The following is a 26,506-nucleotide window of genomic DNA, read 5'->3' on the forward strand; positions in this document are numbered from 1 at the left end:
GTGTGTATTGTTTGGTTTTTCTAATAGTAAAGGCGACTTAGGGATGATACACTTCTTCCTGTTTATCCAATACCCCAGGGTGAACAGGAAGAAGTAAAGGAAAGGCAGGGCCCACCGCAAACTTTCATAATTTTGAATGCAAAGAAGGACAAGGAAGGGCGGGAGGAGAAAAAACACAAGTCCTAATAATACATACAATAGGATGGGATGGTATAGGAAAGGGACAGACATGAAGGTGAGGTGTGGAGCAGCAGAATTGTCCCATATTCTTTTCTTTCTGATGCTGTTTCCATAGTTTCCAGGCTGAGGTGCACTCTCAGAAGATGGGACTGGAAGAGGGTCAGGGGCCTCAGTTGCCACCCCCCACCCCACAGCTGTAGCTGTTGTAGGCAGACCTATTGGTCTGGGGCTTCTGCTGGGTGGAGCTAGTCTGGCTACATTGCCTGCTGTCCATCTGTTGGCCCAATGTTTTTTTTTTTTTTTTTTTTTATCAAAGTCTGAATTAGCATGCCTTGATTATATCTGGACTATTTTCATGGGTTTTAAAATTAGGTCTTAAAGAAATATAATAAAACAGTATGGTTCACAGTACACAACGATGACATATAGTTGCAGACTGTAAAACTCAGCACAATAATGAGTTTCATGACATTTACAGACAGATCACTACCAGAACATCACATAAGTTTATTTCAGATGTAACAGCAACATTAAAATTGACAAGTTTAATTCTTAACTGCACCAAGTAAACGTAGCCACTTAAGTATCTTTAAAGATATTCCCTCCAAAAACTGAGGGAGTTTTTCTTTTCCACCACCACACACCATGCTTCCCAATAGTTAGTTCTCTTTTTGGAGGACTTTCAATTAATGAGTGACCTGCTTTGGAGATACTCAGGAACTCCTTTCCCCAGATGAAAATTAATCTTGACAAATTATATATTGCATAGATTTCTCTACAGATTCTTTACTTTAGAACCTAAATTCAAATAGCATACAGAATAATTTCAACCTATTTACCACACAGTAAAAACGATCTGTCCTGAAAAATGGAGATAGTGTATTATCTTCCAGTTAACAGAATTACTGTCTTATCTCAAAGATTATTCTTATCATATATTAAAAACAAAGAAAAAAACCAAAACAAACAAACCAAAAACAAAAACTCCATATGGGGCGTTACTTTAGTATTTCCTGACTCACAGGCATATGGATTAGTCCCAGTTTCTACCTCTTCCCCTTATGTAAGTGGATGGAATTATTTAATGCAACTTTGATACAGGACAATTGACCCTTTACATACATTTAAAATTTAGGTTAAATCACTGACTAGTTGAAAAAAGAAACTATAATAAAAGGGAGCCTACACACTCAATTCAAACTTTATTATTTGTTCCTCCTCTTTAAATAACATGTACTTAATTGTTGTGAGGCAGCTATTCGGATTTTCAATAACCACATTTAGGGATACATTCATAGGACTACTCAAGATAGTCCAAGTGAAATGGTTATAGAAATAGAGGCAGTGTCATCTCAGAAAACTCTTTTATATATCAAAATCTATTTTGCTATCTGGAAGTTTACAAAATGGCTGACATCTTCAAACTAACTTTGCTCTCTATCATTTATGCCCTCTTCTCTTGGCAAGCGCAAACTGAAGCTTATCCATGAAGGTGCTTAACACTAAACTTTTCTTCTGAGCTTAGATTTGGACTGTCTAGGAAACTTATACCCAAGAAACAAGCATGGTATTTCCACAATTTCACTACCCTAGACATCCATCCATCCATCCATCAACCACACCCCTTGTCTGTATTTTTCTTGGCACAAGACTACTAAAGTCCACTTTATGTACTTTCACATCCTCAAAACTTAAGAGTTATAAAGTGTGCATAAGCATCTTGTGAGATAATTTTTCATTTAGCCTATTTGGAAATAAGACTTTCATACCACAATTTTCTTAAGAGGATGTATTAAACTTCCTTTTAAAGTCAAATGAAAGAAAACATACACTCTGTACTGTTTTAAAGTCTAATGAGAACATTTCTTGAGCCACTGACCATCTAAGAAATGTCATGTATTCTGAGATGAGGCAATGTGAAGAAGTATGAGAGTATCTCACATGTCTCCACATTACAGTTCTCAGCCCATCAGAGCCACTCCTAATGTGCCTGAAATGATCTGGCCTTAACCAAACCTGTCAACTGGAGGTCACAATGATATGTGTATAACACTTTATTCTTCCATTGTTCCAAGAATAGAAGGAATTTGTCTAATGATTCCTCTTATTCCAAATCTTTAAACTCAACATTGGAGGCACAGAGTGTAAAAAATCTGGGATGTTCTCCAACAGATAAGCAATAGCAAACAATGTTACTTTCAAAAATACTGTCTAGAAATTCTTTCATATATTATCAAACGCTCAATGGCCACACTTTTAACAATCTGTATTAGTTGACATTAAATACACTTAATGTGTTACAAGTCCGTCTAAGCTTATATAATTTTTCTATGTCCAAGAAAAAACACTTGCTTCAGGTTTATTTAGGGGTATTGGCTTATAACTCCATTTATAAGGTTACACTATTATTGGGCTTACTGAAAAACAAGAGAAGAAAACTCAATTATAACAATCTTCTTTAGGTCAGTTAAAGGCCATATCTCTAGCTGGGATATTACAGTTAATTTCACCAGCCTGCACTCTACAAGTTAATGCCTCTAGAAACAAGATTAACAGCAGGAAGGAAGGAAAAAAATAAACAAAACAAAAAACACCTGCTAATAAGCAACCCACTCATCATCAAAATAGCAGTTGAAATGAAATACTTTGACCAAAGCCTAATACTACCTACACAAACTGCCCCACCAATCAGCAAAAAGAGAGAAAAACTGCTTTAAAAACCCAAATAAGCTTAGTATTTTCTCACAAGGATAACAATGGTCCAGCTCCTGAGAGTGCTCAAAGGACTAAAGGTAGAGTGAAGGCATTGTCAGGGATTAGTATCCCACAGATAGTCTTTAAAACTCAAAGTACCACAAACACACTAAGCTTGTCTATGAATTAGAGAACAAGATATTGCTGCTGCTTCTTTTTGTCTGTTGAAATAAACAATATTGTAGGTTCTGCCCTTCAATGTGAAAGCAGGATGTTTAAAAAAAAATTAGCTAAAAAAATTGAAATAATCTGACATCCAATTCTGGGGAACATCTTAACTGTGAAACTATACAGATCTATCTTCTCCTTCCTTCAACCCAACCACCTCACAAAAATAAGAGAACTAAAACAATCCAAACATGATCATCTTTAAGAGTCCTTGAAAGTATTAAAAACTTGAAGAGGAAAGAAAGGAGGAATAACAAGGGAGGAAAGCTGAAGAAAAGGGGGAGGGGGAATCAATGGGTCTTTCTTTATTTGGCGACAAGCAAGTGCAAGAAAGTTCATTTGTAAATTGTTCAGTTGTCTGTCTTTTGTGTCTCTGCATTCTGACCAGATGGGACTTTGAGGTTTTTCTGAAGCACATGAGCATCTGCAGGCTCTATCCTCTTATAGTAGTTCTTCTTTGTCTCAATAATCTCAAAGCCAAACTTCCTGTAGAAGTCAATCGCTGACTCATTGCTGATCTGGACATGCCTGAGATACAGGGTATATATACAGATACATATAAAAGACAGTTTCATCAACTTTCAAGCCTTAACCAGATAGCTTCAAATTGGTCAGAGGTGGAATATTACAGACATTTTGTACATTTTTTACAATGACCAATATTCAATAAAGATTAGCCAATTCGTATCAGTAAACCTGACAATTTTACACTTTTAACCTAATTCCCCCACTTGCAAGGCAGATGGCCGAGATTAGGAAGATCAGTGTGTATCCTTATTCTTAACAGAGGTTAAACTATCATGAGGCTCAGTCTTCCAGAGGACCAGTGTTTTATTCCCAGCACTGTCATCAGGTAGCTCACAACCACCTGTAACTTAGGCTCCAGAGATTGCTGATGGCTCTAGCCTCCTTGGATACCTGCAATCATGCACATGCCTCTCCCCTAAAATATACACACTAAAAACAAAACAATTAATAACAAAATTACAGTATAGTCTCAATTGCCTAAATATATCTTCTTAAGCTTCTTTCATTACTCTTCAGAACAACACCACCTAATGTGAAAACAATCCGCTGTTATGATTTTTGTCTTAGCTCTTTATGTTGGTTGGTTGGTTGGTTGGTTGGTTGGCTGGCTGGCTGGCTGGTTGGTTGGTTGGTTGGTTGGTTGGTTTTTTGAAACAGGGTCTCTCCCTGGCTACCTTGAACTCCCGGAATCTACCTGCCTCTGCATCTTGGGTGCAAGTGCTAGAATTAAAGACATGAGCCAACACATCAAGTTGTCTTGGCTCTTTATACTGTGGCCTTCTGAGACTCAAGTATAATCTCAACTAGGTTACTTCTAACTTTCATTATTAAGCTCTATTAAAAATGATTGTGTTGCTCATAACCTTGAATAAAATACATCAACTATTAATAGTATTAATGGTCTCAAAATTCTGAATACTTGGATTGTAATCTTGGTTTCACCTTAGGTTCCTTATATATAATTAAAACCAAATTATAACAAAATTAGTTTACCTGTATCACCACAATTTTGCACCCACAATTCACCAACCCCAAATCAAAATAAAGTTATCCTGAAAGGAACATATACACCATTCTTCATCATTCCCTAAACAATACAACACAATAAAAACTTCTGTAGCATTTTCCTTTTTCTAGGCATCCTAAGTAAACTGGGTCAGTTTAAAGAACATGGGAGAATAGGAATAGGTCATCTGTAAATAGTATGCCCATTTATATGGATTTATGACATCTGGAATGAATGCACTTCATTTTTTTTCTAAAATTTATTTTATGGGTATGGACATTTATGTCTGCAAATATGCCTGTGTACCACATATGCATCACAAGACGGGGATTTCCTGGAACTAGAGTTACAAATGGTTTTGAGACACTATGTGGGTATGTGGGTAATGGAACTGGGGTTCTTCTCTGGAAGAACAGCCAACGAAAGCTCTTATCAGATGAATTCTCTCTAACTTCTCTTTTACATCTCTATTGTTATCAAGGAACAAGCATACATTCATGGTGTTTTCAATCAAATATACAATGAGTGGGTAGATCTCAAAGTTTCTGATAGGGATTTAGAGGGATAATTTACATCAGACACTTAGATGAACATTAGGTACTTACAGATAGATGTTGTCAAAAGTGCCATCTTTCTCACAGATGTTTAGGACATGATTTAGCATTTTAGTTCCTATTAATAAGACAATAAATAAGTAACTTTACAAATCAACCTTGAAACTTGATACCTACTTGCCATATTTACTAAATTCTGACACAGAATTAGAAAACAACTAAATCTCCATTATTTCACCAAATTTTGGTCTCACTGTTTAAGTTACATGTTTAAAACCACTAGAAGAAGATCTTTTTATTACAAACAATTCCACACTGATAAACAAGATGTGAACAAATTTATGGGGTTTCCAAATGAGTACTAAGCAATATTTTTCATTTATCTTTTCACAATTCAGTAGCCTCTTCCCAGTTTCTTTTTTTGTTTATTTTTTTTGAGACTGAGTTTCTCTGTTCAGCTCTGGCTGCGCCTGCCTCTGCCACCCAAGTGCTGGGATTAAAGGCATGCTCTACCAGCTCCTGGCTTCCCAGTTTTCTTAAGACAACAGAACAAAACACCACATAATTTTACCTATTCCTAGTCTTCGGTAAGGTGCAAGGCATCCTAGTGTCATGATGTAAAGTCTCTTCTGATTCTGTGAATGATCCACTCTGCAGCACACTGCACCTACAGCTATATCGTTGAAATATGCTGCCACAGAAAATACAAAGATGTTAATTTCAACATTGCATTTCATCAGCTCTTTTTAAAAACAAATTAAAGTTGTTATAGGCATCAAATTTTAACCACTGATACTCAGAGTATCAATGCCCTTAAGACTTACATGTCTGAGGAAGAAGGTTAAGCTTTCTCTGTAATAGTTAAATTAGTAATAAACACATCGGCTCACAGTAAATAACAGAAAACATTTAGGAGCCAGGGATTTGGCTCAGCAGATAAAGGTACTTGCCACCAAGCCTGGAAATCTAAGTTGAACTGTGGAACTTACAAGGTGGAAGGCTAGAACCCACCCCCTTAAGTTGTTCTCTTATGTCATATGTGGTCACTGTAGTGTGTTGTGCCTGGACACGCACACATTCACATATATACTTTTATTTAAAGGACATTTAGTATTTGCTTTTAAAAGTCAAATATTCAATATCGATCTTTCTCAAAAATCTGCAACATTCCAACTTCCTTTGCTTATAAAATAAGAAGCCTGTATTAATTGTTCTAATATTAACAAATATAGTTTAAGAATACACATTTTAAAAAGGAGAAAAAAAAACATACCAAGTTTTGCTAGCTCGCCAACTTCTAGCACATCCTTGTAGAATTTATCATTATAGCTGACTGGAAAGATGACCTGGTTCAATCTCTTCAACTGTTTAATATTGTGTGGTGTCACATCCCCCAGCTCGATCCGGCTACTGGAACAAACCAAAATGTACTCAATAATAGATAATTAACTTCATTTGTTAAGATAAGGTACCAGCCATTTTTGCATGGTTGACAAATTCAACCCCTTTTGTTTATGACTTTATATTCTTAAAACACTACTACTTATAAGCAAATCTTGCCAAACGTCCAATCAAAATTCTACTTCCAGCTTTTATACAACTGTACACATTTAGGTACAAATAAAGCACACACTAACCAAGAAGGCCAGAATATCATCCTTTAATAAATGCTAAATTGTTCTAAGCCGGGCGGTGGTGGTGCACGCCTTTAATCCCAGCACTCGGGAGGCAGAGCCAGGTGGATCTCTGTGAGTTCGAGGCCAGCCTGGGCTACCAAGTGAGTCCCAGGAAAGGCGCAAAGCTACACAGAGAAACCCTGTCTCGAAAAAACCAAGAAAAATACATAAATAAATAAATGCTAAGTTGTTCTTATAGCTAATAGTTTAAAAATGCAGATACAGTTATTATTGATCAAATTGAATGACAATACTTAATATTAACAAAGGGATAGCAAATGGTATTCAAATATGTTGCAAATGAGAATGTAAAATGTATACTATTTCTTGAGGGCAATCCAGCACTAAGTATTGGGAAACCTGCCCATCTCCTATGCCTATGTAAGTAGAAAATCAGTCAATTAGGAAAAATAGTTTGCACTTATTTGTTGAGAACAGTGATCCAATAATAAGATCACAGCTATAAAAGTGATATTAAGAATTCATATTCCAGGACACCTCACTGTTTCAGCATAAGAACTTCAGAAAACAGTAGTTATCTTTTCTGTTTATAGTTTTACCCTTTCAATGCCACATAAGTCAAATCACAAAACACAAAGCACTTCTTTCATTTTTCTTTTTTCTGGACAGGTTATCACTATATAACCCTGGCTTTCTTGGAACTCTCTATATTGCCATGGCTGGCCCTTAACTCAGAGATCAACCTGCCTCCATCTCCAGTGCAAAGGCATGCACACCAGGTCAGGCATTTCCATTCATCCAAAATCCTTTGTGACTTACCATGCTGTTTTATCAGTACATACAGTTCATCCCAACCTTGATTAGTACTGAGTAACAGTACCTCATAGAAGTACCGTGGGTTCGTTTTTCTGCTTGGGCCATTGAAGTACCAGAGGTTGAAGCCTGAATGCAAGCACAGAGCTATACTTCTAGTTCTATCTCTTGAAAAGCTTTTGGATTGTTTACTGTGTTTTGAAGATTTTGAAAAAAGTAGCTATAAACATTTGGTACATGCTTTTGTGGCCACATATGCTTTTAATTTCTTTTTACTAAATACCTGGGAATGAGAATGATGAATTTTAAGGTAAGTGTGTCAGAATTCCAGTTGTTCTGTATTCTCACCAACATCTGGCACTTCAAAACCTTAGGTTGTTCTAAGTATGCTATTTATGTGTAATGATACCTTATTATGATGGAAAGATGGTGATGACCCATCTCATTTCTTCCTCTACATAACCTTCTTAATGTATAATTTATGCACAAAATTCACCTTTTAAAAATAAAGAATTTGAGCTAGAGAGATAGTTTAGAGTACTTGTTGCTCTTGTACAAGACCTGGGGTTTGATTCCTAGAACCCAAATGGTGGCTCACAAACAACCATAACTAGTTTCAGAGAATCATACGCCCTCTTTTTGATCTCCACAGGTACCAAGCACATGTCGTGCACAGACTAATGCAAGCAAAACATACATGAAACAAAGAAATTTAATGATAAAATGTATAGAATTCAATGTTATTTTTGGCTTTGTGCAAAGACATACAACTACCACATTAATTCACCTTTGGACTAGTCAATCCCATCACATCAAAGACATTTATACAATCTTATTTCCCTATTCCCAGCCATCAACGAACCTACTTTCTCTTTCCATAGGTATCTGCCTTTTCTGAACAAAAGACCATGAGTTCAAGGGCTTACAGCAAAAGTAATGTCCTCATTTATAGGTCAGGTGGGTAGAAATCGGAGAATACTTTCAACAGGCTCACAACCTCTTGGCTCTAGGAAAGAATCCTTACCTATTTTAGCTTGTGACAGCACGAGGCATTTTTGGCTTTGGACAATCTAACTTATCTTTCCCCCTTCACAGGTCTACATCTGTCCTCTCAGATGCACACTAGTCACACGACTTCGGATCAACTCTAATCCAATTGACCTCTTAATTTCATCATCTCCCAAACTCCTATTTCTAAATAAGGCTACATGCTGAAATTCTATGTAGGAATGAATGTTTGGTAGGTACTATTTAAATTACTATACCTACCAAAACCTTGATTTTAAGTTCAATGAGAAGCATTTTTGGACATCTGAACCTAAGGCATGTAACTGTGTTACTTTTAAGCCATAAAATTTGAAGTCACTGTTAAATTGATAATATAACATTAATGCTAGGTTGTCTCCCAAGGTGGCTATACCATTTATATTCCCACCAATAATGTATTGAGGGGGTCTTTGGTTTTCTATACCCTTGATAACAATTTTTTATTGATTCAGGATTGATTCTACTTATTAGAGTGAGATGATGGTTCATCTGCACTGTTTTCACTGCTTGAAACACCAACTAAAAGGAAGCAATACTCAAGATCAGGTATGCCTTGTTCTAAGTAACTCCATATTGTGAGAAACAATGGTTTTTCAGGCTATGTCTTGCCTTCAGGAGTTCCATTTTGAGAGAAAAGGATGACTATAGCCCCTAGGGGAACCCAAAAACTATACTACCTGTAACACAACTGGGAGTAGAAAGGGAGTCTCCCTATAAATTTATTGGGTATATATTGAGATTGTAGGAGAATATGAATGTATTAACTAAGGACAATTAAGCACACCAGAGAAAGGAGTATAATTTCCTCCCCTAATCCCCATAAAGTGATGGATACTGAACAGCCACTGTGATAATAGCCCTACTCTGACCTACCTACCACTTTATATAAAGGTGCACAAGTGTGTGGGGGGGATCAAAAGGTAGGGGACTCCAGACTGTCCCTGAAGCTTTGGCTTGGTTTGGTCTCCCTGCCTACTCAATCACTTTCTTGTCTACCTTTTCACATTTCCTGTGTCAGACTCTGCTCAACCTTCCATCTTGAAGCTGAACTCGCAAACTGGACCCCAGCAGCAAGTTCCTGGTTTGGTTTGCTATTATCCATACAGATGCTTAGCCCACTTTTGAATCCTGAACTTTGCTGTAGCCTCTCAAACTTGTGCTCATTATGCAAACCACATATATACATATAGGTATATAGGCATATTTGCTATAGTCTATATAATATAAGTAAACACTGACAATTTAGTTGAGAATTAAAGAACTTACATTAGTCAGGCACAGTAGCACACACCTTTAATCCCAGCACTTGGGAGGCAGAGGCAGGGGGATCTCTGTGAGGTCCAGGCCAGGCTGGTTTATATAGCAATTCCAAGTCAGCCACAGGACTATACAAAAGACCATATCAAAAACAAACAAACCAACAAATCTTTTGCATTCACTTTAGTCAGACTACCTGGCAAACTGCTGCCAATGAAATCACTGAACCTTGTGAACTTAATGTTCTTCAATGAATTCTGGCATTGTGGAAAGACAGAAATATGTTCATCTATTTATCTACTATAGTACTTTCATAACAAAAATCTTAACTTTTCAACCTCCAACTCTATCAAGTCCTTCAACCTCCAACTCTATCAAGTCCTCCAACTGTGAAGTCTGCTTTTGGTGTATATCTGTACAAGTATTATGTGTATGTATACTTGGTATGGATATTTGTGATAGAAATTAAATCCAAGGTGCTTCCACTGAGCCTTCATCCTCAAAAATTTAAAACAAATTTACTGGCAATATTCGGAAAGACCACAAGATGGAGATATGACTCCACAAAAAATGACCCTCTCCCCAAGGTCTGACTTAGTTACACAGCAAAAATAAAATGCAGAGAAAGTCCCTATACCTGCTTATTCGCTTAATGGCCACAGCATATCTTGGCACAAAATTTAACGAGCCAGTCATTTTTTGTTCAGTATCTCATGTTGAAGGTGCCTTAGAATCCACTGGGCCCATCCTACTTCCCTTCACAGAGAATAAAACCAAAGCTCCATAGAGAATATGCTCATAGTAAACAGCTATAAAGAAAGCTAGAATCAGGCATTTCTAGAAATTTTCATTATAGTAAGATCAGTCCTATCCTATTCCTTCAAAGGAATCTTTATTCCTCAAGGTTAAAGAGAAGGATGTGATATGCTGTGCTAAGGGTCCATTCACATCTAACTCAAAGCATATTTAACAGAGGCCAAAGTATGACTAAGGTCAGTAAAAAAAAAAAAAAAATTTTCAAGAGATTAAAGCAGGGTTTTTTTTTCTCTCCTGACTAGTAGGAATCTTAATCTAAACTCTGTCCTTCAGTATGGCACAAAAGGTCAAAAGCACAGCTTAAATATTGTGGTGGTTTGAAAATAGGTATGGCCCCCAGACTCGTGTGTGAATGCTTTGCCCATAGGGAATGGCACTATTAGGAGGTGTGGCCTTGTGGAGTAGTAGTGGCCGTGGAGGAAGTATGCCATTGTGGAAGCTGGCTTTGAGATTTTATAAGCTCAAGTCTGGCTAGTGGAACACAGACTCCTTAGGCTGTCTGCAGATTAAGATGTAGAGCTCTCAGCTCCTTCAGCACCATGTCTGTCTGCACACCACCAAGTCCCACCATCATGATAATGGACCAAACTGTAAGCCACCCCCAATTAAGTGTTCTCCTTTATTAGAGTTGCTGTGGTCATGGTCTCTTCACAGCAATAGAAACCCAACTAAGACAAATACTAACTGCTCAAAAGGCTTTTCTTTACTGAAATTTCCTCGGAAAATAAGAGATTTTAATTGACAATAGTTAAGACATAATAATTTAGTTTGGCTACAAACTGTGATAACAAGAACACACAATTTATTCAAATTCTGATAAAACAGGAAAAACATGTAAGCACTTAGCCTCCTGGGTGTCCCTTAAAAATTCTTAAAATAGAAACTTTTCAAGATAGTGCCTCATGTATCCCAAGCTAGCACTGAACTTACTATGTAACCTTGAATTTCTGATACTTTGGTCTCTGCCTCCCAGTGCTGGGGTTTCATGCTTGCTAGGCAAGCAATATACTAACTGAACTGAATACCCAAACTCACAGTAACCTTTACTCTTTGGTAACAGCTTTAGTAAAAGTTGTCCACAGCTTTGAGAAAAAAAGAGATCACTATAGCAATACAACACCACTCAAATGCATATACTTCTATAGGTAGAAGATATGCTTAAAAAAAAAGTCACGATTGTACTTCAGACAATATTTCAAAACTCTCAACATAGCAAAGGAGACATTGTTAAAATTCAGTATCTCAATCAATAAGCCACAAATCACTGGGGTTTTACACAAAAAGCAAAATATGAACCGCATATTTCTAGTCAAGTTCTACAACCAATTTTATTGGTATACAAGACACATTTTTGTAACCAGGCTCAGTAGCAAACAGCTACACCAGAGAAGGAGGCAGATGGAGCCAATCACCCTGAGTCCATAGCGAGAGGAGAGGGACACAGACACAAAAGTATCACAAATCTTGTTTACAGTTCAGTTCTTTTTAAAACATAACTATTTCCTATGTAATCAACACCTAGATAAAGCTACAGAAGACTTCCTGGGCCTGTTCCCAGTCCATATACTGTTGGAAATAACCATTATTCTGTATTTGTAAACACAGTTTCATTTCTAACTGCAGAATCTTCTCTTCCACTCTGTAACTAACATTTGGCCAAGTTTCAATTAGTAACCATACTGCTCTGCATTTAATATTATTCCTACCTACCTTTTCATCTTTACTTTGGTCACTTAGTATGCATATCTTGTTCAAAGGCATTTTTATTAGAACTAATTTCATCTTTTTATTATAATTAAGGATACACAGATTTAATTTTCGATTACACTGATAACTAATTGCACTGCAACTCCAGTCATTGCTGTCTATGGCATACTTATGGCCTGAACATCAATTTCCTAGAAAGGAGTAACAGATAAAAGCAATCAGCTTACCAAGCACAAATTCAAGCCATAATGCCCTTGGTTCATAAAAACAAGAAACCTCAGTTGAAATAGCTAACAGCCTAATAGTATATACTTCTCACACTTCTAGACATGCATATAAAAACATATAGTAGTTATTAATTGCAAATTTATCCACTATGGAGACAAGGAAAAATCGTGATTTATAAATAGGATGTCCTCCTGCTGCTACTAATAGAAATATAGTAAAAAGCATGAAATATTTAAAATAGCAAGCTTAAAAGTTTTGACACCCAAAATTTAAATCATAGATTAGTTAAATCAGAGTAGGGGGTTTTGGTTTCCAACTTCAGAGTCATCTATTTAACTGAGTTTGGTAAGCTCAATAAAAAAGAAAAAATTAGCAAATAAAGTTTCAACCAAAAAACTATGAAATAGGACTCCTGTTTTCACATGTCTTTCCAATGATAAGTCAGGATACTGAACACATAGTGCACAGTTGTACAAGTTTTGGATCTCAAGGACATTAACATCCTAATACAAACAACCAAAAATATACTACACTCTAATTTCATTTCTTTAGTATCTTAAAAGGAAGGAAGAGGAAAATTTAAAGTCCCATGTTAACTGGGAGTTAGTTGTGGAAAATTAGAAACTACACCTGTGAAATTATCTTGAAAATGTTTAATCCAGAACACAATTCTAAGCTCCCAATTCTAAGAAATAAAAACCTTACTTAAGGAGTCTTAACTTTGAGCATGCTTACTGGCCTAAATTATGTATTCAACTCTTAAGTTTTCTCTAAATTTGCCCAGTTCTTCATTTCTAGGCATCTGCCTCCATCAAGTTACACGTAGTATCTGTTTAAATAAACAGCACCAGCTGGTGCTGGTGGCTCAAGTATGCAATACCAGCTACTCAAAAGGCTGAGTGCAGCCAAGAGGATTGCTGCCAAGTTCAGGGCCGGCCTGAGCAACTTAGTGAGACCCTGTCTCAAAATAACAAGCGCTGGGGTTATAGCTCAGTGGCAACTCCAGCGGCAGAGTGCTTTCCTTCACTTCCCAGAACTTCAGTAAGTTAATAAGATAGAGCTGCTTCAATTAGTATACTAAATACCAGTTCGAACAGACTGCCAATAACCCCTGTGTGGCTCCATTTCAAATATCGTCAAATTAAGTATCAGAAAGATTACACCTAGAGAAACTGAACTAGAGCCAAGATTTTTTAGTCTAAACATCCAGAATATTTCTTAGACCCATTATCCTCATTGTTATTACTATAACAAAACATGACAAATATGAAGAATATCAATGAGTAAGAAAAACAAAAGAGACAGTATCAAAGTCATACTCTACTAGAAAAATAAAACTTCCTAAAGACAATTGGATCACATTTTTAAAAATTAGCCAAACGTCCTGGATCGTTACTCAAGTGAAGCAAACATCCCAAAACATGCCAAAAAATTCAACACCCAATAACCAATATCTAAAACAAAACCAGAGTAAAAAAGCATTTTGTATGTAGACTTAAAATCGAGTTAAACTTTCTCAGAATATTTTGAGTTTTAAGACACGTAAAGATATATGACCTTTATTTTACACAGAACGAGTTTGGAGAAATGCTATATTTCACTCTCCAAAAAGAATGCTGAATACACAGTTCAACTAACTGAAACAATAGTTCTAACTTTTAGTGACTCAAAAGGAAAAATCCTTACAGTATGTCAAAAAGTTTAACGTTTCAGCTTCCATTTCTTTTTCTAAGGAGTGTAAAGGCAATGTCCAGAACGGCTTACTTAAGCAATGTGTTAGCCAGCGCGCTGTTACTACTGTAACAGTATCTAAATCAATGGAAAGGAAATACTTTTTCCCAAATGGGAACAGTTAAGCCAAAATAACTTCTAATGTTACCCAAGATTTGAAAGCTCAAACCTCAACTTTGCTAACCAGCAGCAAAAGGCATAGTAAGCCAGAAGCTCCTCCTTGCACTCGGGGGGCAACACGCTCCTGAAGCAATAGCTCCACCTACTGATCCGTGATACTTCCTCAAACATTTTGGCACCCCAAAGTCTACGCGGCTCGAGTTCGTTCCCCCTCCCTCCTCCACTCGCTCTGACCCAACCCAAATCTCGTTGAGTCACTAGCTCCTCGCACTCATCCCCGTGCTCTTTATTCCAATTCCTTTTCCCTCCAGAAGGCTCCGCACAGCCCACAAGTCCGAAGAACACCGAAACGTGTCAAAGCCCGCACAGCCACGGCGTGGATCCCGGATATGGATAAGCCACCCGGAGCGGCTCGGTCGTGCGCTCCCGGGAAGAGGCCCCGGGCGCCTCCAATCCCTCCTCCCCGTGGTCCCACTCGGTGCCCGCCCGTCCTCCGGGTGGAGATCGCGGACTCGCGCCCTTGCCTCCGCCGGCCCTGCAGCCCGCCAACAGCCGGCCCAAGCCTCCGCCCCCCTCCCGGAGCGGAGTGACCGAGGCGCCTGGCCAGGTCCCTCCTCCTCCTCCTCCTCCGGAGGCCCCGGGCTTCGCGCGAGTCTCCTCTCCTCGCGGCGCTCTCCCGCTCCACCGGCCCACGCCCCTCTCGAGCCCCTTGCCCGCCCCGGGGGCCCCCCGCCGGGCTGCCCTTCCTCACCCTTTCATCTTCCCCGCCTGCTGAGGCCGTCGTTACAGCCGCGACCAACGCCGTCGTCCTCGCCGCCTGGAGCTCTCCGCGCCCTGAGCTCAGGCCACTCGACCCCACACGCCGGCCTTCTTGGCCGAGGGAAGGGCGCCCAGGGGCCAGGGAGGCCACGAAAGCCGAGCCGGGCCCTGAAGCTCCGGGGAAGAGGCGGGAAGAGCTGCCGCCGCCGCCGCTGCCGCCGCCGCCGCTCCGCCACACGTGCACACGGGACACTCGGCTCCCGCCCGCAGCTGCCGCCAGCCAGACCCGCCGCCGCGCGGTGACCTTTCACCCCGCCCCCTCAGCGCGCCGGCGCGGCCGCCGCCGCGTCGCGCGCAGCCGCAGTGCCCCGCGCCGCGCGCCCTTGCCCCCGCCCCCGCCCCTCTCTCCCCAGGGCGGGGCCTCCGGTGGGCTGGCTCCTCCCCTACCCTTGGCGACAACTCCCGCGGAGCTTGCTCGGTAGGCTCCGGCGGTAAAATCCGGATCTTTCCAGCCTCCCCCCCCCCCCTGTCTTCTCAAACCTGCAAGATCGGTCTTCCCCGCCCTCCCCCCGCCACCACCACCACTTTCTGTCTTCCTAGGTCTCCAGTGACCTTCAAACGCTCTTGCCGCCTAATAAGGTTTTATAAAAGCGGGTTCTTCTCGATCGCAGGAAAGTCTGTGCAGACCTGCAGTAAATGTGTTTTAAAATCAAAAGGTAACGCTGGGCCCCGATAACTTGGCTATCCTCCAGCAGTCAAACCACGTTTTGGGTTTTTTTTTTTTTTAAGTCACGTGATAGGCTTAAGCCTTCCAGCCAGGATTTTTTAACTCGGGACAGAAGAGAGGCGGGACTCCCTCGCCACTTCCGGCCCCCTAGAGCGTGACTTAACGTCACTTCCCTAGCAATGCACTTTAACCCTTGCCATCCTCGTTTTCTGTACTGTAATTTATAAACTCGGTCATAGTGGGAAAAGGGAGTAACTCGTTCACTTAACCGCGGAACACTTAACATCCGAGCGATCCGCAAGAGATTCCAGCCTGCCAGAGGCGGCGTGCCCGGGGAGAAGCAGGGTGGAGCTTGAGGTCACATGACTAGCTAGGCCGGGCCCGCCCCTTGCAGCTGAAGACTTCCCCTCCCTCAGTGACAGAGCCTCTGGGTCCCGTGCGGGTCCTGATTCTGCTCTCGGCGCCCCGGCAGGTGAGGTACGACAGGTAACTGGCGGCTGGTGGGGACGATTGACGGGGTGAGAGAAGATGGGGACTGGGGCGTGTGGACCGCGGCCTGCGGTGCTTGGGGCTCATGTCTCCTTGTCACCCTGCACTGACTGGGAGCTCGTTTCTCTAGATCTTCTGGACCCCTGGCCCGTCCCCGTAGTCCACTGACGAGGGATTATGATGCCCACCTTTGGCTGGGTTGAGAGCGAGTGCGGCCATTATGGTTCCCCATTTGGAGACTTTGGGGCTTCAGGTGGTAGGGTTTGATTTAGCCATTGCTCGGGGTCTGCAACCACCCCCGGGTCCCATTCCCCAAAGCGCCTGCCCTGGCAAAGGCTTTCGCCCGGATGAGCAGGAAGATAGGAAAACCCCCTGGAGGCAGAGGCGTCTCCGGTGAGACAGGCTTGGGAGGGAATGTTTCTGCTCCACGGCCCTCACTGCAGAGTCACTGAAGGGCTTCCCTACCAATGTGCATTCTCGGTGATTCTAAGGGTTTTTATCCGACATCCTTACGGAGAGGTTCAGTACATGTTCGCTTGCTCCGGATGAGACTGGAAGGGTAAGAGCGGGGCTTATCGATTTTTCCTCTCGGAGAGAAGGCGGTTGTACTATCTTCAGAACAGGGTGTTTGGTAATGCGACAGTCTCAGTTGAATGGGAAGGCTATGAAAGATGGTGTTGCCTGATTGGGCTGGTAGACCTAGGCTCGCCTGTGGGAAAGTGACGAGGTTTTCCCGAAAGGGAAGTCATTCCTCAGAAACTGATCAAGCTGAAAACATCATTAATCCAAATTCATGTGGCTATAATTTAAAAGCAGAAGATTAACTCTATATATTAGGGACTTCGTGTTTTCTGCCTATGACATCATTCCCTTTTTGGACATTTTTTCCTTTAAATTCTACATAATTGCCCCTCCCAGTCAATTCCTTGGCCAGTTTAAATTTGTGAAGTAACGATTGTGCTTTTAATTAGCTTTTGCATTTGTAAAAAAAAAAAAAAAAAAAAAAAAATTCAAGTGACCTCTTCTGACTTCGGTGTATAATATGTTGTGAAAATACAGGAATTATTTTGCCTAGGGTTGCCCAACCGTTTGTTCTCCATTTTATATGCACTGTGGTAGCCAATGTTTTGACCTCAAACAGTGAGTTTTAGGAAAGGCCTGCTTTTCAGTTTGGGGCTAAACTCTTTTATTTGTTCTGCAAACTTAGAAAGTTCCTTGTTTCAAATTGGAAGGCCTAACAAAATTACACATTTGACTTTTATAGCTGAGCTTTCACATTTTCTTATATGAAATCAGATTTTTAGTTAAATCATTGTTGTAAGCAATGGAATTGAAGAGTCTTTAAAAATCTGCCAAGGACTGGGAATACGGTTCTCACCTCCATACGTGCTTGAGGGTCTGGGTCCAATCCTCAGTACTAGAAAGAAAAAAAAATAATTGGGAAAAGATGGAATGATTATCTTACAGTGATTGGGCAGACTGCATTTTTCCCCTCCCAAATTTTCTGAGATTACATGATCTTATTTTGTTAACGAGAGCTAAAAGCTAAAACACAATGATAGCAATTTAGCAAAATAGAAAGACTAGCTTATTTGATACTTCTTCCTAAAAATATTACCGAAATGATCTTGCACTACCCCGGAAAATCATACTGGTTTTTGTATGTATATTTACAATTTTACCATTATGTAATCTATACTAGACAATAGCTCTTGATATGTTTATGTTACAAGTATAAATACAGATTCTTACATAGTTCATTCCTTTTCGTTGCTAATGATTATTCTGTGGTACGAATGGCACCACAGTTGGTTCAACCATTCACTTGTTGCCGGGTTTTTTGTTTTGTTTTGTTTTTTGTGGTTTTTTTTTTTTTTTGCATGTGTGTGCATGCTCGTAGAGGCCAGAGGTGTCTTCCTCTGTTCTTCCCCCCCCACCCCACCCCCACACTTTTTTTTTTTAACATAGGTTCAGTCACTGATTCAGCAAGCCTAGCTGGCCAGCAAGCCCCAGGCATCCTCCTGTCTCCATTTGCTGGGGAGAACTGAGGTTGAAGGAGCAGCAACACACTTGACTTTCACATGGATGCTGGGGAGCCAAACTCGGGATTCTCATGCTTGCTAAGCAAGCACTTTAGGGACTGTAGCCACATCCTGAAATACAATTTTAGCCTTTATTTTTCTCCGACATGAGGTTCCCTGATCTCTTGAGGAGAGGGGGAAAATGGTGTTGCTTTCCTGCCCATGTGACATTCCACCAAATAAACAGAATTCCTAAGTGCTTTGAAAGTCCAAACCAGTTCTGTGCAGGTGCACCAAAATGGACTAGAGAAAACCAGTCTAAAAGCACTGGGTACTAGAGGCGGCAAAGTTAATACGAAGGAGGTTGGATGAGTCTGCAGTTTTACTTCACAATTAATTGCTCCAGTTTTAGGGAACTCGTGGAAGCAGTAACTTGATGAAATCTGGAAGATTAGCAGCAGGAATGGGTGACTAAATAGCAATGGAGAGTAAATGTGAAAAAAGTTTGACATTGTAAATGATGATTTGACATTGGAAGACATTTCCGATACTGTATAGTTTATGAGATTTCCGTGTGTGTGTCTGTGTGTGTGTGTCTGTGTGTATGTGTGTGTGTGTCTGGGTGTGGTGAGGCATGCCTTTAATCCCAGGACTGGGAGGCTGAGCCTGGCAGATCTCTGAGTTGAAGGCCAGCCTGGTCTATAAAGAGAAGCAGCTAGAACAGTGAGACCATGTTTCAAAAGTGAGAGGGGGAGATTTATATGCAGAAATGTATTTAGGGCCTAAGTCCTCCACTAAGTAAAATGTAAGGATTGGGGCCCGACATCTTTGTTTTTCCACTATGAGGTGTTTCTTAGTTTCACTGTCTTTATAGAGTATCATCACCAGTGAAAAAGTATTCCTCCCCTTGGGCCAAGGTAGCCCGTCAGTCCCTTGGGGTACTACACGGTTTTTTCTATTCCTTTATCTTTACTTACAGATTATTCCCATTATCTTGGGTATTCCTTGGTAAACTGGAAACCACCCTGCAGTTAAAGGATAGTGTCTCTATTGTGTCTTCTCCACAAGGATGCTGAAGTGGGTGAGGCCCTGTCCAAGCAAACACAATGCTGAGGTCCCTGATAGGTGTTTACTGAATGAGTGTCTTGAGATTAAGAAGGAAATTAAACCACTTTACTTCTCACAGATCAGAGTTACTTCTGAGGTTGTGTACTCAGTATTAAGTAAGCTTCAATGCAAGTTTCCAAATACTGGATAGAATAGAGATAGCCTTGTATGGGCTTTATTAATACAAACTTAGCCTCCACAATGTGTTGTGTTTACTGATAAGGCCTATGGTTCTCTTTCAATAGGAGCCGGCAGAGATAGTTGTACTAAATGGGAAAATTGGTTCTACATACACCACAAGTGGTTTAACACTACAGTTACAGGATCTTCATTCAGCTTCTCTGTCTTGGTCATATGCCCTTTTGAGTGCAGCAGATGCTGGAAGTTTCAGGGTTCTGTACTGGGAAACTTTCCTCCCAAGGGTATTTCGAGTTGAATGAGATAACCTTACATAATCGGTTTGAAAGTAGTTTTAAAACTAGATGGTATGTGAGTGTAAAGTAATAGGACTCAAATTTTACCTGAGTAGATTGCCCAATTACAGAGACCTGGGATTAGGTTTTCACCTTCCCTGTTATTAGCTGTCTTGACCTTGGGCACTTAAAGTTTCCTTATGTTTAAATCCAGCCCATGGGTATTATTAAAGTAGATCGTGAGTTTACAGTGTTTAGTACACACTTTGTAAACTTTTTTTTAGACAGAGGCCAAGGCTAGCCTTGAACATGGTCATCCTCCTGTCTACCTCCTAAATGCCGGCATTGTAGGCATATGCTACCACACCAGCAGATAGTCTACTAATTATACTGACATATGCTTCCGTTGTATATGCTGAACTTCTAGGGAGACTTGCGATGTCCAATAAAAGTGACTGATGCCCCTTTTTGCACGAAAGGTTTGTGTTACAGTGAATGGACTAGAATTTGAAATGAGTCTATCATAAAAAATAGAGCCAAAAACCATTTGTAGCTTTATTTTTTGAGACTAGCTGTGCTGTTACTTAGGCTGCTTTCAAACCCCAGGTCTAAGGTTAGTCTGTCTACCTCAGCCTCCCAAGTCGCTGGACTGCAGGCTCAAGTACAACCACATGAGGTTCTAACAGACTAAACTTACTAGTTGGAGCTGAGAAATGTCAACCTAATCTCCCCCCCCTTTAATCTTAGCTATAGTTTAGTGGATTTTTATATTTAAAACTTTCCAATGTTTGTGATCATTAATGTGTAGAATTGATTTTCAGGAAACAACTTTCCCACTTCTAACATTTTAGTTTTACATTGCAATACAAGGAACAGTATGTAGATGATCCCAATTAAGAATTTTTTAATTCTTTAGAAAATCACAAGGATTAGTGGTTTTGCAATGGAAAGCATCAGTAAATAAAAATAATAGTTGAAGTATAGCTTTTGCAAGATTATATTTTTCTTTAAGTATGACAAAAATACTCATTACTGTAAGGAAAGTAGTTTACTAAGAGATAATTGAATATTTACATTAATGTCAGTTCATTGTAGACTAACTGGTATGTAGTAAGTGTATATTCATGCATTTTTGTGTGTTGATAAATAATATGTGATCGATAAGAATGCTTTCCATTTAATTTCTGAACAGTATTTTAAGTTTCACTGTTTTCTTTTTTCTTTTTCTTGTGGTGGGTGGGGAATGTGTTTTGATACAGGATTTTTTGTGTAACAGCCCTGGCTGTCCTAGGACTTGCTCTGCAGACCAGGCTGGCCTTGAACTCAAGAGATCCACCTGCCTTTGCTGGAATTAAAGGTACACACCACCACATATGACACCTGATCTCGCTTTTTATCTTGAGGACAGGGTTCCAAGTAAGTTGTCCAGACTGACCTTGAATATGCTCCATACATAGGGAAACCTTGAACTTGTTTTCCCTTGAACTTGTTAGATTCCTATCTCATCCTCCCAAGTAGGTGACATTAACAGGCCTGTGCTACTAGGTCCAGCTAATTTTTTTTTTTTTAGTTTGATCTAAATTTAAACATTGAAATAATTCTTTCATCTTAAAATTGTGTGAATATCTTATATGAAAATGCTTTGACTTACTCAAATAACAAAGTTGTTTGTTTAATTGTATATTTACTCTCTCCTAGGCTTAGATATGTAAGTACAGACATTTTCTTTTTTAAGAAATAGAAGTAAAGGGCTGAGTGGTGGCATAACATGTACAAAGCCCTGGTTTGATTTCCAGCACCATATAAAGTGGGCATGGTGGCGCATGCCTATAATCAGAAAGTGGGAGCAAGATCAGCAATTCAAGGTCATCCTCAGCTGATGGTCAAGGTCAATTTGGAGTGCATGAGATTCTGTCTCAAGTATATATGTAAATGTGTGTTTGTGTGTGTATGTTTGTTTTGTGTGTAAATCCTGATGTCTAAGGAAATTTCTGTCATGACAAAGTGATATTGAAGTGTGGAAGGGAGGCACATTTTTATGGTAAACGTAACTGATTCAATTTGTCTAAAGACTTAAATGTAAATAAGATATTTTAAATATTATAAACCCAGGAGGAATACTTCCACGTTATGAAAGGAAAAAAATAGACATATGAAGCTACATAGAAATAATTTTGTAGCAGAAATGGAAACAAATGATTGAAAGAAAACACTTGAAATATATACAACAGATGAAGTAATAAAATCTTACAAATTTTAAAAAGTCCACCTGATAAGACCATCTATAGCGAAGCATATGGCCAGAAGTTCACAGAAGAAAAAGCTTAACATTTAACTAACATGAAAACTAATCTTACTAGTAATTGATACATTAACAGAGAAATAGTATGTCTCTGACTAGTAGAAATTAAATGGTAAACTAGCATTTAATACATACTAGTAGGGAAGTATGGGGAAAGACTGTCTCATAAGTGCTAGTAGAGAAATGAATTGTTCTTTGTTGGTTTTGTTTTGTTTAGTAATCAAACGGTATTAATCGGTATTAAAAATACATGTATTCTCCCATTAATCTCCATGAAATCTTTTCCTTGAAAATAAAATCACCAGTAAGCAAACAAGAACATGTTTGTATGGATGTTGATTGCTACATTGTTGACTGTGTCAAAATCCTGGGAATAGAGGAGTACCTAGTAGTAGAAATATTATGCAAATTACAGCACAGTCATATTCTGAAATGTTGTAAAGTCATTCAGTAGTAGGAGTTGAATCTCTCCTGGTAACTTGGAAGGATTTCTAAATATATCCTGAGAGGATTTCCAACGTGTACCTTAAGTAATAAAAGCAAAATATAGGGAAATGTACATAATAAAAGATTCTATTTTTATAAAACAATATGTGAGATATGTGCTTTGTGTGTCTTGTCAACACTAGAAAGGAGGAAATCAGTAGAAAAAGAGAGGGCAAAGAGGTAGAGAGTATCCACAAGAAGATATGCATACATGTTTGCACATGTCTGTATGTATAGTGAATTATGGAAAAGGATGATAATCACGTTTAGTGACTGCCTCAGGATGACTAGATAAACATTCCATTATGTTATTTCCACTTTTGACAATCAGCACAGTGTTTCTGTAAGTAGTGAAACACAAAGCTATTTACATTTTTCAAAAGAAACAAAAGGCCAAGTATGCTAAAGAAGAATTAAGGAGATGAAAAATAATTTCTGAGGTGACTAGACATGGCAGTTACTTGAAATTTTTGTCTTAGGTATTGGAGAAGGAAGTGAATAAATTATCCTTGTAACTCCATAAATTCTTAATTTTATTTGTGGTAACCATTGGACACCTAATAAGAAATTATCATATAAATGTACCCCAAAAAAGATACCTATTAGCAGATAAGGGTCAAATTGACATGTTCTTTTGGTGTTGGTATTAAATGCTCCAAAGTGTTTTATGCCGTGGAAATTTAAAGCATATTGCACAAGTGTAGTCTCTGTCACCTGACTTAATCATGTGACATAATCACTGTAAGGACTTGTAGTCCACCAGATTCAAGATTAACTTTTTTTTTTCCTAGTTTTCCAAGACAGGGTTTCTGTATGTAACAGTCCTGGCTGTCCTGGAACTCTGTGGACCAGGCTGGCCTTGAACTCACTGAGAGCTGCCTGCCTCTGCCTACCAAATGCTGGGTCTAAAAACATGCACCACCACCACCAGGCGATTTTAACTTTGTCTTTAAGAAAACTTCAAATAAAGCAAAGTTTGGGGGGTTTGGTCAGAAGCCTGCATCAGTGGTTAGAGTGTGTACTGCTTCTGCAGAGACCTGTGTTCAGTTCCTAGCACCGGTGTTGGGTGGCTTATGACTACCTATAACTCCAGGTCAGGGACTCTGAACCTCTTCTGCCCATCACCAGCCCTGCCATACACAGGCACATTCTCCCATACAGACACATAAATAAAAAGGAATTTTAAATCTTTAAAAGGCAAAGTTTAAACTATTTGCAGTTAATTAATACTCAATTTTATTTACTGATTTATTCTATTTTTAGACAGTATAGATGTGTAACCCAAGCTAACCTCAGACTTGAGTCCCTGTTGTAGCAACCAATGCTGGATTTAAAGATGCATGCCACTGCACACAGCTTGATTTCAATTTTCTTCTAAGAATTAAAAGTTGATACATTGTTTAAAAGCATTATAGGAAATGGCAGATGGTTTAGAGTTGAGTTTGTCTTATATCTCATGCTGCTTTTTATTTTGTTTGTGTGTGTGTGTGTGTGTGTGTGTGTGTGTGTGTGTGTGTGTGGTCTGTATCATAAACTGTACAAAAATCCGAATTAAATTAAATGGGTAATACGTGTACAAGCATGGTGAAAATCACATATTAAGACATTTCTGTTGTCTTCCATCCCCATGCATTTGTCCATAAATGGTAGTACCTTTGAATAGTATTCTGAGCCTCCCTCTTTTCACTTAACAGTGTTATCCTGGAGACTTTTCACACTGATCCAGTAAAGCTTCCTTTTAAATGCTGGTTGAGTATTTAATTACTCTGATGAATCATCACTGTCATATGGAACATTGCTGGGAGATTGTTCCTGATCCAGGCCCTTTTGGAATCCGTCTACCTCCGCCTCTTCAGCATATCCTACCAGCATGTGCCACCACAAGTGGCAAGGCCTTTTTCTTAATACTTTAATTGTAATGACTCATGGAAGCCTCCCAGCAACCTTCTAAGGTGGTGCTTATTTTTATCCCCATTTACCAAATGAGGAAAATTATGCATGTGATGGTCAAATATTCAACCATATAACTAAAGCTGATAAGTAGTAGAACTCAGGATTTGAACTCAGAAGTATCTTCCCAGATATTACGGTTTTAATGATAGTAAGCATACAAGTTATTTAGTCTTTAAATTTTTTACAAAGTGTTCGTGTGTGTGTGTGTGTGTGTGTGTGTGTGTGTGTGTGTGTGTGTGTGTAAGAGAGAGAGAGAGAGAGAGAGAGAGAGAGAGAGAGAGAGAGAGAGAGATGGAGGGTGGTTTGTGGAAGTCAGGACAACTTTATGGAGTTCTTTCCTTCCACATTTATGTAGAATCTGGGAATCACCCCCAAGTCACTAGGTTTACAAGGCCTAAGTCATCTCGCTGGCCCCTAGTCTCCACATTAATGGACATCCCAATCTTTGTGTAAGAAAGTGGTATAATAAATAGTAAAACATTTTGTGCACATAGAGTAAATTCCTAGAAATGGAGTAGCTGCATGATAGTTATCACCATGTTGCTCTCCAATTTGGGATGCACAGAAGTTCAACTTTGTCCACGGTGACTTGCTTCAATCTGCCATTTAGCTTGAGTATTTAGAAGACTGGATTGCTGAATGATTTTGACTTTCCTGAACTATGTGTGATCTACCATTGTGATAGCACACATTTAGTCATATAGAACCAGTATAATTTGAAAATAAGATATTTGGGCTTATGACTCTTAAATAACATTAAGTATTCTCGTTACAACTTAAAATGTTTCTTATTTGATTTATATTAGAGTTTCACTATTTTAAATTGGAATTTATATTAACCCAAGAGTAAAAAACTATAGTTCTTAATAAATAACTGTGAAAGGTGCTGATTTTATGTGTCAAAAGAATTATGTAAGACATTTCAGTTACATTCAGTAAATAGCTGAGCATGATAGCTTGTGTTTTGAGCAGCCCTTGAGTACCAGCTTTAGGTAATACAATGAACCAGTGAGGGACTTCATTCACATTAATTACAAACTCCATAAATTTTTTGAAATGTAACACGTTTTAAGAGTCTAAGAGGCAGGTAGGCTGGTTGACACAAAGTTCATCAATTTTTTGAAAGGCAGCACATTTTAAGAGTCTAAGAGGCAGAGGCAGGAGGATGTCTGTGAGTTCAAGGCCAGCCTGGTCTACAGAGGGAGTTCCAGGTCAGCCAGGATGTCATTGACATCAAATTCTTTGATGTGATCCAAAGCAGAAACTCTCTCTTCTTTTTTGGGGGGGTGGGAGGTGATGTTTGTTGTGGGTTTGTTTTTTTCCCAAGACAGGGTTTCTCTGTGTTGCTCTGCCTGTTCTGGAACTCGCTTCATAGACCAGGCTGGCCTGCCTCTGCCTCCTGAGTGCTGGGATTAAAGGCATGCACCACCACCTCAGCCAGAGCAGAAATTTAAAGCTAGGAACCTGCTCAGGTCTCAGCCAGTACACCTAAGGGATTGAATGTACGTTTACAGAACAACCTACTATTGTCCATTGATGTGTGTTTGTGTTTGTTTTAAACATGATCTCATCTTTCCCAAGACATTGTACTGGGAATATGAAGGGTTGAAGAAACAGCCAGAAATAGAGATAATTAGGCTGTGGTTAAAGGTTACAGTCAAGACTGCCTTAAGTAAGAGCAGCACAAAGCAACAACAAGTAGT

General features: G+C 39.4%; 2 protein-coding genes across 6 annotated transcripts in view; one reads left to right on the forward strand and one right to left on the reverse strand.

Annotated features, from left to right (window-relative positions):
• Positions 1-663: 663 nt before the first annotated feature.
• Positions 664-15,595, reverse strand: Naa50 (N-alpha-acetyltransferase 50, NatE catalytic subunit). 2 transcript variants are annotated; one of them, XM_028872090.2, is made up of 5 exons: positions 15,298-15,595; positions 6,464-6,597; positions 5,762-5,881; positions 5,242-5,308; positions 664-3,630 (listed from the first exon to the last, which is right to left on the reverse strand). In XM_028872090.2, exons 1-5 carry the CDS (start codon positions 15,303-15,305, stop codon positions 3,453-3,455), a joined length of 507 nt encoding a protein of 168 aa, XP_028727923.1. In that variant the 5' UTR covers positions 15,306-15,595; the 3' UTR covers positions 664-3,452. The 2 variants fall into 2 exon arrangements, with proteins under 2 accessions (XP_028727923.1, XP_028727922.1); XM_028872089.2 differs by having other exon boundaries at positions 6,464-6,600; positions 15,298-15,594.
• A 139-nt stretch (positions 15,596-15,734) lies between these two features.
• Atp6v1a (ATPase H+ transporting V1 subunit A) overlaps positions 15,735-26,506 on the forward strand; it is a 54,270-nt gene continuing 43,498 nt past the window's right edge. The window contains exon 1 of one of the 4 annotated variants that reach the window (XM_037209749.1): positions 15,735-16,021. The gene's annotated coding sequence lies outside the window, so the exon portion shown is untranslated. Of the gene's footprint in view, positions 16,022-16,225; positions 16,519-26,506 lie in introns of those variants that run through there. The other 3 variants (XM_028872093.2, XM_028872092.2, XM_028872091.2) reach the window with 3 other exon arrangements.

Source organism: Peromyscus leucopus, chromosome 12 (assembly GCF_004664715.2).
Source record: "Peromyscus leucopus breed LL Stock chromosome 12, UCI_PerLeu_2.1, whole genome shotgun sequence".
Lineage (NCBI taxonomy): Eukaryota > Metazoa > Chordata > Mammalia > Rodentia > Cricetidae > Peromyscus > Peromyscus leucopus.

What these genes read in the sequence shown, in the direction of transcription:
- Naa50 (XM_028872089.2), bottom strand. An exon ending in TGGCGAGCTAGCAAAACTTG is followed by an intron (nt 5,882 to 6,463) that starts GTATGTTTTTTT and finishes TTTCTGTGGCAG; the next exon opens with CATATTTCAACGATATAGCT. An exon ending in ACTTTTGACAACATCTATCT is followed by an intron (nt 3,631 to 5,241) that starts GTAAGTACCTAA and finishes CCTGTATCTCAG; the next exon opens with GCATGTCCAGATCAGCAATG.